General features: G+C 32.3%; 1 protein-coding gene across 1 annotated transcript; it reads right to left on the minus strand.

Annotated features, from left to right (window-relative positions):
• Nucleotides 1-1218: 1218 nt before the first annotated feature.
• On the minus strand, nucleotides 1219-10384 carry LOC117316562 (EF-hand domain-containing protein 1-like). Its single transcript, XM_033871206.1, has 11 exons — nucleotides 10221-10384; nucleotides 9097-9318; nucleotides 8589-8739; nucleotides 8017-8153; nucleotides 7373-7600; nucleotides 6588-6929; nucleotides 5594-5734; nucleotides 4678-4972; nucleotides 3314-3404; nucleotides 2388-2580; nucleotides 1219-1914 (listed from the first exon to the last, which is right to left on the minus strand). The coding sequence occupies exons 1-11, from the start codon at nucleotides 10266-10268 to the stop codon at nucleotides 1837-1839; spliced, it is 1926 nt and encodes a 641-aa protein (XP_033727097.1). The 5' UTR covers nucleotides 10269-10384; the 3' UTR covers nucleotides 1219-1836.
• Between the last annotated feature and the right edge of the window lie 21 nt (nucleotides 10385-10405).

The raw sequence follows: 10405 nt of genomic DNA on the forward strand, positions 1-10405 counted from the left end.
GTAATTACCAGTGTAGTGCATTGAAGGATTTGGAAATAAAAATAGATAAAAACTATTCTATGCAAATCTGACCGCATGTAATCATTTTTTTTAGGATGTATTGATACATACACGACTTTTATATTTGAGCTCTGAAAGATTCAGTTTCAAAAATCAAATATCAAGTTCATAGCCATTTACACTTGAAAGCAAATCTACAACCTAGTGACATCACTCTGGTGACTTTCATGTCTGAATGAGTTTGCTGTTTTAGTCATTAGACAGGTTAAGCCACCCTATGTGTATGTGAAGACAGATAATCCTCAGGATTTTGTGTACATGACACTGCTTTATGTGGTTTTTCATCTGTTTGACCATTGTGTTTGAAGATGATTTTCACAGTAAAATTTTCTGTAGATTTACATATGTGTTTTTGAGCATCTGTGACACGAATGGGTCTTTCCTGGTTTTGTTACAAATTGTTGAAAAAACGAGTGTTCATAATAGATGCTTAAACCTTTCTTTGTATGTATAAGTCATAACGTCATTTCAGATGTCAACATTACACATCAAGGTTTCTCTCTATCATATGAGATTGCCTGAGATGAGTTTTTGTTTCAGGATTCCAATTTCAAGGTCAAAGTCTTTTTTACAACTTGTATTTATAGGAAATGTCAAATAAAGATTTTGGTCAAAGGATTTAGTTTGTGTAACATCAGAATATCCGGGTATTGCCCCTTGGACAAATGTTGAAAATTTCCTGGAAAGCTATTGCCAAATGTTTTAACCTTACAATATACACTGATAATTTACTACATTTTTCACTACTAGTAGAGTTGTTGTAAATAATGTACATTTTGCTTGACCATATGTAAGACGAGTCGTTGACTAAATATATCATCAAGAATAAATAAAGCCTATTATTATTATTGTAATATTATAGAGAACTAAAGTATCACTAGTGAATTTATCATGAATCTACTTCAATGTGATATCATTATTTAGATATCACATGACACCCAGCATTTCATCAAACAGACATGAAATTGTTTTTAAAAAATCAGAATTATGAATTATATAAGGGTTTGATGACATTCAAAAATAATGAGAGAAATTATAAGGAAAAATTATTTTGGCTGACAATATGCATGGTGACAATAAAATTTGGTATTTTGAAAATATTTGAATTTAAATTAAAAAAGATTTTGTAGAGAACAATTAAACGAAGAGAACATGACACTTGTTGTTTTAGATATAAATTTATTCAGAGTTGTTTCTTCAACATTCACAATACTTCAATTGTTTTATTTTCTTTAATAGTGATTTGCTGAAAACTGCAATTTTTTCTCTTCCTTAAAGTGATCACAACTGACAAACACATGCTCTTTTCTTTTCATGATTTAGAGATTATTATTTCTTTGAGTTGTGATCAAACTTAGAAAATAACAAGTTGTTTCAGAAATGATAAAGCATCACTTCTATCATGTTTCAGTCGTTAATACAATACATAAATTCACATATATAAAACTGCCATCTTGGTTTTCATCAGTTATGTGTGTGAAAATTGCAAAAACTAGGAAAATGTCTTTCACATATGTAGGTAACATAATTTATATATATACATTATGTACAAACAATACTTAGAATTACTCCATTAACAAGAAAAATGGTTTTTCATTGAAATATTAATGTTTACTTTTTGTATTTCAGGATCCAATACTTCAACACAACCACTTTTTTGTTATATTAAAATTATTTGTGATCCCAACTGTCTTCTTTCACTGTTTCCATGCATTCTCCTCATCAAAGTATCACAGTTTCTTAATTGTTTGTTTAGATTAAATTATCTCCCTTTTTTCACGAACTCTCCACAAAACGTCTGAAATCTTCTAGTGATATTCTTCCATTTGGGTCCTGTGTACACTGGCAGATCAGCTGAAAAATTAAAAAAAAATAAAATCAATTTTTTTGAGGAATCCAAAACATTTCTCAAATAAATGCACATTTCATTTTTATCATTAATTATAATTAGATCCAGTATTTAAAAACCATTTTTAGAACAACTTCAACAGAAAAGGAGAAAATATGGAAAACGAAAAAGGCAATCATAGCAAGACAGAGGTACAGGAGTTTCATGAACAGTTTTTTCTTGATACATTTTCATCAAAAAAGCAAATATTATATCACTTAATAATTACTTCCATGGTAACAGGCAAAATACAAAAATTCATTTTGACTTCAATTAATTAAAAAAATAAACTATGTGTAAAGAACTACCAAGGAAAATCTTCATTTAAAATTCTGGAAGGATTACATTTGACGGGAGGAAAAACAGACAACCTGATTTACTAAAGCACCCGCTTGATGCAGAGTCCTAATATTTTATCAAGTCTGTATAAAGCACTTACAGCATTTATGACATCATCATCAACTGGGAGTTGCAAACTACGGCACAGGTTTTTCATGTTGTTGGCATCGATGTATCCCGTCCTGTCCTTATCGTACCGGAGGAACATCTCATCGACACGAGTCTTGTCTGTGATGGCGATCTTCTTGAGCTGGGCACGAATCTGTTGTACCAAAATCTCTAGGTCACCCTCACTGTGGAAAGAAATGGAGAAATAATCATATGCAGACACGGTAGTCATGAGGTTTCAACAGATATCAAAAAAGGAAATAAGTAATATTGTATAGTTGAAAATTTGTTAATGTAGTAATTATTGTATTGGAGGACTTCTGAGACACATTTTAGATAGAATTAGGCTTTAGAATAGTCAAAGACCAATTTCTACTAAATCCTACTAATTTGATTACATATTTTGAAATAAAATGAAAAGGTTTTTTTTACATGTAATTAAGTTTGTACAAAAAGGAACATTTAAAATCTGTTAATTTTAAGATGCAAGATAGGTACTAATTAGATACAGCTAACTGCAATAAATTCATATTTCTCTTAATTATTGATTGGTTACAATAAAAATATAAGATCTATTCCAAATGATTTTACATGACCAGGACTTAATTTAATATTCTTTTTCGAAGAACATCAGGAATTGAACTGGATCCCAAAGCATTTCAACTTCTCTTTTATATAATATTACTTCACATGATTTTCATATTTATAACCTTAGAGTTACAATAAAAAACACCCAAACTGCACCCCACCCCCCCCCCCCCCCCCCCCCCCCCAATTTTATTGTATGATTTAAAGTCCCTATCTGGAGGTATGAAACAAGTTGTTCTCAACCCCAGAAATCAAACCTCTTCCTACCAATAAAGACCTAACGCTGTGAAATGGCATACGTACAGAGCTATTTGGCCAACATCAACTTACTTCCGTTTAATCTTCATGGATCCTCCCTTGACCGCCTCAGACATGGTCTGTGGCTCGGACAGTTTATGTTGTAATGAGGACACAGTTGAATCTGAAAGGAAGTAAAATTATCAAAAAATATTCTTTGTGTACCAGCTAGGGGTATCCTATGCATGTATTGAGCCACATATATATCAACTCTGACCCAACAAATTTAGATGTTTTATAAATAATGTAGCAAAAAATATCCTGATGTTAACTGCAAGTCTAGGGTATTAATATATATTAAGCCCAGCAAAGGACGAGAACATAAACTCCACCATTTCTTGGCATTTTTACTGAAATGTTTTTGTCAGTAGACAGCTATATTAGCAGGTATAAGCATATTATTTGCTGTAAAAATTTGGTATTAAAAAATTTACTCTTAATGAGTGCGTTTGCATTTACATGTATGTAACCCTTTGATCAAGAAATGGAGGGCATTTACACTTAACTTTGAGAATGGAGAAGTGAAACTTTTATCTTTTAAATGCAGATCTTCAACGAAAACACTACTTATTTATACAAAGACTTAATTTGTCACCATAATCCAATCACTATAACTAGATGCTATAACAATTTGCAGTAAAAGTACTATTAAGGATGTACACCTCTGAGAAGTCCAAATTTAGCCTGTATTTTTTTCTCATATAAATTTTTGGAAATGGAAGTTCATGCCATAGCAGAAAATGAAAACACCGGGTAATATGTAATTTTACGTGAATTCGGCTGATTTAGCCATAAACACAACAATTCAAAGCAATATCTTCAAAGTGTGTTATCAAATATGTGGTATTAATGTTTGCAAAAGTGACAAAATTTAAAATTCACTCTTTTTTTTTTCTTTTCATTTATTAGTTAAATTGATCTAGCCTATTATTTTTATTCAGAATAGCAATTTATGTTACCCCTACCCCTATCTTTTTAAGTATAAAATACCAAATTGTTCACCATTTATGCTAGATTTAATGCTAGATATAAACAATTCTGCTATTCAACTTTTTAAGGTTTTTTGCAGATCAAATGGGAAAAGTATGCTCTTTCCACAACTGATATAAAAAAGTGGGGTCAGTTTGCTGTTTGTTCCATATTACAAAAACATTTATGCAAAACGAGACTTGAATATGACTGAAACCTCAGAAGAGTGCCACGTTTATGAGATATATTGATCATGCATAAATATTTTTTCTACAGTTAGATTAGACTATAAAAGAAAGTTTTTAATTTTTAAAACAGATTTTTCTCAATTAATTGTCCATAAAATGTAAGAAATGTTATGTCACTTGATATCACAAAATCATAATCATTGTTTCTCTTTTCAATAGTGAATTATCAATGTAATTTACCTGGGAATTGATGCTTGTGGTTCTGCATGTATTCAAGAACATAGGCATCGGCGTTTGTGATGATGAATCGATGCTTGAAGATGTCAATCACAGCACCAATGTAGAAGTCCTGTGGGCCAAAGAAGGACGGCTGGTCAGGTGGGCAGTTGGGCTTCGCTACACGTGTCCGTTCTAGGAATTTCCCGCCAATGATTCCGGAGTTCCTTACTGGAGGCTCATAAATTGTCATCATATCATCGGCCAGACGATAGGAAATGATGAATCGTCTTCCTTTGTCTTCTGGCTTCACTGAATCCTGAACACAAATATTCACTTCATTTTTTATAGGATCTACGCTAAACACACATTTTCTATTCATCGGAAAACATCAACCCATTATGGAACCTAACGACACAAGCACATGGGTGTCAGTTCAATGGAAAATATGAGTTTTAAAGTTTTGTATTAAAGTTTGGGGAGGGCTTATTTGTGAACCAATTTTAGGTTACTATTTTAAAATTGATTCTGCAAAAATGAAGAAGGGGGTTTATTTGTGGACAGGGGTTTATTTGTGGACAGGGGTTTATTTGTGGACAGGGGTTTATTCGTGGACAGGGGTTTATTTGTGGACAGGGGTTTATTTGTGGACAGGGGTTTATTTGTGGACCGGGGTTTATTTGTGGACAGGGGTTTATTCGTGGACAGGGGTTTATTTGTGGACAGTGGTTTATTCGTGGACAGGGGTTTATTCGTGGACAGGGGTTTATTTGTGGACAGGGGTTTATTTGTGGACAGGGGTTTATTTGTGGACAGGGGTTTATTTGTGGACAGGGGTTTATTTGTGGACAGGGGTTTATTTGTGGACAGGGGTTTATTTGTGGACAGGGGTTTATTTGTGGACAGGGGTTTATTTGTGGATAAATACGGTAGTTCTTACCATGATTGCTTCAAAGCGTAGCACTTTATGGTCGTTTTCTAACATCTTGATAAAGTCCTTTTTGGGTGGTTGTGGAATCAGAGAGAGACAGCTCTGTAGAGAATCCTCCAGTGATCCAAACTGGTTGTAAGGTGGGATTTCCTGAAATGTAAATCATCTACATATATACCTATCACACTTGATTATAAATTTAATTCCTCTTTTTCTACAAGATTTTACTAGTAGACTAAATTTGAGAAAATATTCTTTCAGTGACGTTAACCTGAATCCTGATTGGATAAGTATTCGGGGACAAGCTGAATGTTTTAATAATCATGAGATGCATAATAACGCACTAATCCATATTTCAGGGAAAAAACTCATTGTAACTAATATGATATTATTATAGGCTCCGATTGCCTGCGTCCACTATTATTATTATTAAGATTTCCTGAGAAATCAGTACCTGCATAAAATAAAATAAATAATAAAAACAAAAAGGTTTTCCAAAATACAAATGAATCATAATTTGATAAAATTTAGATCTTTTTTTAATTAACCATATCGTAAACATATATATAGTTTGTTATCATATCATTTTAATACTGCTGGCATTTAAAACATTTAGAGGATTAATTACTTGTGATGAAATTCAATTGACATTGTACTAAAATTGCTTCAGTTCACTAAAATATTTATTTTAAAGTATGTCTAGAATGTTTATTATGCAGAAAATTAAACAGTGCATATCACAGAAACTGGCTGTATTTAAGAAGTTTATGGTTATCTTTAAAGATATGTATAGAACATACTACATACACAAATTTTGACCTGAGTTTCTTTCAAAAAGAAATGAAAACAAAATCAAATGAATTGTGAAGTCAAATAAATAATTATACGATTTCATTTTATAGTAGAATCTTTTCACTTTGCGTGATCAGTAAATTTTTTTTTATATAGAAACACAAGTTACAATAATATCAGGAAACTTTGAAAGAACTTTTAAAGAAATTACCATCTTTGGAAGAGCCCTAGCTTTGTTCTTTACATCAACAGGCTTGAAGTCTGTCATTCCAAAGTTCTGATAGAAGAATGCTTTTGTGAAGTTATCAAATTCATATACAAGGAATCGGCGTCCATATATTGTCATTGGTTCGCCTAATTTGAAGTCTTTGGGTGTGAAATACTCTTTGATTTCATGTTCTGACAGCTCCATCACAACTCCAGGGAATGAGGATTCAATGTTGTATCTGTCTTTAGGAACTTTGTGTCTTCCAATCAAAACTGGGAACGGATCGCGTCCATCATTGGGCGTGTGAACTTCACGGACTTCCAGCGTATCGTCCACCAAGTAATACTAAATTCAAATATAAACAATTATAATATTGACGATTATCAATTCTATTTTTAAATCTTAAATTTGAACTTAGATTAATCTTTTGTAAAGTAAAACTGAATAAAAAAGAGCAGTTAATTTTTCATTAATAATCACCCTCTAATATATATATCATGCCAGCTAAAAGCAACAAATACGTAACACTTTGAAAATTATAGTATAGTACTTTTTTAAACCAAGATAAGATTTTGAAGTAGAAATAGTTTTGAAAAAACTTAAATGTAATTAATTTTCATCATAACTTAGTTTATTTTGGAAAAAATAATAAAAATATTAAATAATTTTAATGAATTAAATATGCCCTTTACATATATACACTGTATATGTATATAAGTTACAATTGTAAGTATGGTAAAATTTCTTACATTTTAAATATATGATATAGATTTAAAAGCAAAACTTACATGGATAACAAATGGTCTACTCTCCCCAAACATGCTATCCTGATCGTCCCAGATACAGTAGAAACGTAGAACTTTACGATCAAGTTCCAGAAACTGCTTGAGCTTGTCAAAGGAGGACGGAGTGTTGTAGGTTCGAAGGGCAGCAGCCTCCTTCCTTCTCTCGATGTAGGGGTCAGTTGGGGAACTTTCATTGTCATTGACAACCATACCTTCGCTCTCCAGGAAATTCTGTGTGAATGAAGAAAATTCTAGTTACAAAGTCTGTTTTAGGTACATTTTTATCATTGGTAAACATGAGAAACTAAATTTAACACTTATTTGTTTTGGCTATTTTAACAAACCACCTACACTGATTTCCAATTAAATCAGTAATGTTTTCCAGGTATATGTGAAACTTGAATCTTTGATCCCTGGTATATGATGGGCCTTGTATGTTGATGGTGACAAACCAGTTTGTTATTTTTTTATTTCTTTTTTTTTTTGTTTTGTTTGATATTACGGTAAAATTTCAGGCAGAAATCTCAATAGACCTACAAATGTTTACATAAATATAGGCATTAAAGGTTTTTTTCAAGGCTAGTCTGAAAACATCGCAAAGACATCTAGTTCTGTCGTTCTTTTATAAAAAAAAATCTATAACTTACCCTTGTGAATGCATCACAGTTGACAATTCTGAAGATTTTTCCGTAAAATGTAACATTCATTCCATTGTTGAGATCTCTCCAGTGCCAATTATTTCCCTGGTCATCCTTGGGAAGTCGCTGTCTCTTAATTAGCTTTCCTGAAATTTAAGAAGACAAGTTAACTAAAAAATCGTTTTGATGAATTTTTGTGTTTTGAAAATTTTTTGCTTTTATCATCAATATTATGTTAAGAAGTTGTGTTTAGGTCAGTGTATAGGTACATGCCATAGGACATATGGTAATCATACCATGGTTTAAGACAATTTATAGATCAAGATTTTAACAATTGTTCAACAACATCATATTTTTGTGGATTTTAAGAACATTGAGAACTTCTTTAAAATATAAAAATAACATTTTGAACAGACCGTTATTAAATGTAAACAAACCATAATTTTGCAACTCATGGCATGCAACAATTTCATATTCTTTTACATGTCATTTTAATTCCACAGCATATTCCTGAGTAGAACATATTCATTATGATTAACATGAATTTTATATCAATACCCTCAGTACGTTATGGTTTTTACCTTGTGGCATTCCAGAGTTCTCCACATGAGGTTCAACAACAGCAATGCTGTCGTCCTCAAGGTAGTAATATAGATCTACAGGTCGTACTCGGTAGAATTCGTCGGGAGATTCATGGACTGTTTGTTTAAAGTAGGCATTGAATCTCAACACCTACAATACAGAAAAATAACTAGTTATAGAAACTGAGATCATATTGAACGTGTGATAAAAAAAGACAAACTTATCATCTTTATTAAAAGTAATCTGATGGTGTCTGATGTTTTGCCAGAGAAGCAACACCACATAGCAAGTCGCTTCACGACTTTGTTGCAGGCAAGACAACCATCTGTATTTAAATGTCTTTCAAAATGAGACAAAAATGCTCTGATTGGATAAAAGTGAAATAGTACTGTAAACTAATTTAGAAACCAATTGATGATTAGCCATTTTACCTTTATTACTAATTAGGTCATCATTAATTATGTTAAGTAATTTAGTAAATTATAACTAACACAATTACTGCTATACCTTTTTATCCCATGCTACATGACCTGGCACAAAGTCTTCTGGAGGAGCTTGTTTTGCCTGACCATATGTCAATGTTGGGTTGAAATTTGCCAGCTCATCAAGCTCCTGTTCGGAAAGCTGGTTGTAAACAATTGGTACACCGCCGATTCCAGTGGTCGGCAGAATCTGTGTGGCATAGCCATTCTTGTAGTTGAGGGAATGACTTCTATGGTATTTAGCTTTCTGGAATAGAAAAAAATAGATATAAGCAACAAAGCTCAAATTGTCATTCAAAGTAGTTTCTAAATAATAAAAGTTTGTGATGAAGCTGTCCTATGGTCTGTTGGACCATAGTGAAAAATTGGACCCCACTTTTTTTCATGATGCCTACAGTATTCAATATTATATATTCATACAATATATACCAAACAGAGGGATGGATGGGTTATTTATTCTAAAAATGACACTATTATATGACATGGCATGATAACCTTATAAGAATTGTCTGAAAATATGAAAGATCAATGTTTTCAGACAAATTTATATACATTTTGTATATATATAACAGTCATTATTACATGTCTTATTTCAATCAAAAAGTAAAATTTCATTGAGTTTCAGAATATTTTTTCCTGACATTCAATAGAACAATGACTACAGTATCTACAGGACAGTAGGCCTATTTCGGCTGTTAAAATATATTCCGGATGCATCTTGGCAGCTTGCTTCAAATAAATGTATGACAATTGTATTAACACTGACGAATGTAACATGGCATGGCACAAGTTGCCCCCAGAAATGTTGTTAAAGTATTACAGTAGGCCTATACCCTACTGTACTGAGCATTCGAAAGATGTATGTGGTAACCAAAACACAGTCGAACGTTATCATTTTTATATAGTACTAGTGAAGCGAAAGAAACAACAAGAAATAAATAGACAGGTATGTGTATATGTTATGTGCATTCATTTAATATAGAGATATGTTGTATATAAACAGGGTTAACAGAAGCAACAGACTAAAGTCACAATGCATGGCCATAACTTCAAAACACTGGCAAGACATGAATACTGAAACATCATCATAGACACCAAAATATCTGCCGTTCAATTAATTTTTCGAAAAATATAGACTATCCTACTTACTGTTGGATCTACAAAGGAGTTTCCTGGGAGGAACGGTAGCCCGTCCATGGCGAATTCTTTCCTCCTAACAACCTAAAGTGATACCCTTCTTCTATCCAACTTGTTATCCCCAACAACAGATACACACCGGACACTGTTGCTGTGTGGTTGCTATGTAAACAAAGTTAACGCGAGATTTCACGAGA

Source organism: Pecten maximus, chromosome 18 (assembly GCF_902652985.1).
Source record: "Pecten maximus chromosome 18, xPecMax1.1, whole genome shotgun sequence".
NCBI lineage: Eukaryota > Metazoa > Mollusca > Bivalvia > Pectinida > Pectinidae > Pecten > Pecten maximus.

What these genes read in the sequence shown, in the direction of transcription:
- LOC117316562 (XM_033871206.1), bottom strand. Translation starts at nt 10,268, where the DNA reads ATGGACGGGCTACCGTTCCTCCCAGGAAACTCCTTTGTAGATCCAACA. An exon ending in GAACTCTGGAATGCCACAAG is followed by an intron (nt 8,154 to 8,588) that starts GTAAAAACCATA and finishes CTTAAATTTCAG; the next exon opens with GAAAGCTAATTAAGAGACAG. An exon ending in TCCATGAAGATTAAACGGAA is followed by an intron (nt 2,581 to 3,313) that starts GTAAGTTGATGT and finishes TTCTTTCCACAG; the next exon opens with TGAGGGTGACCTAGAGATTT.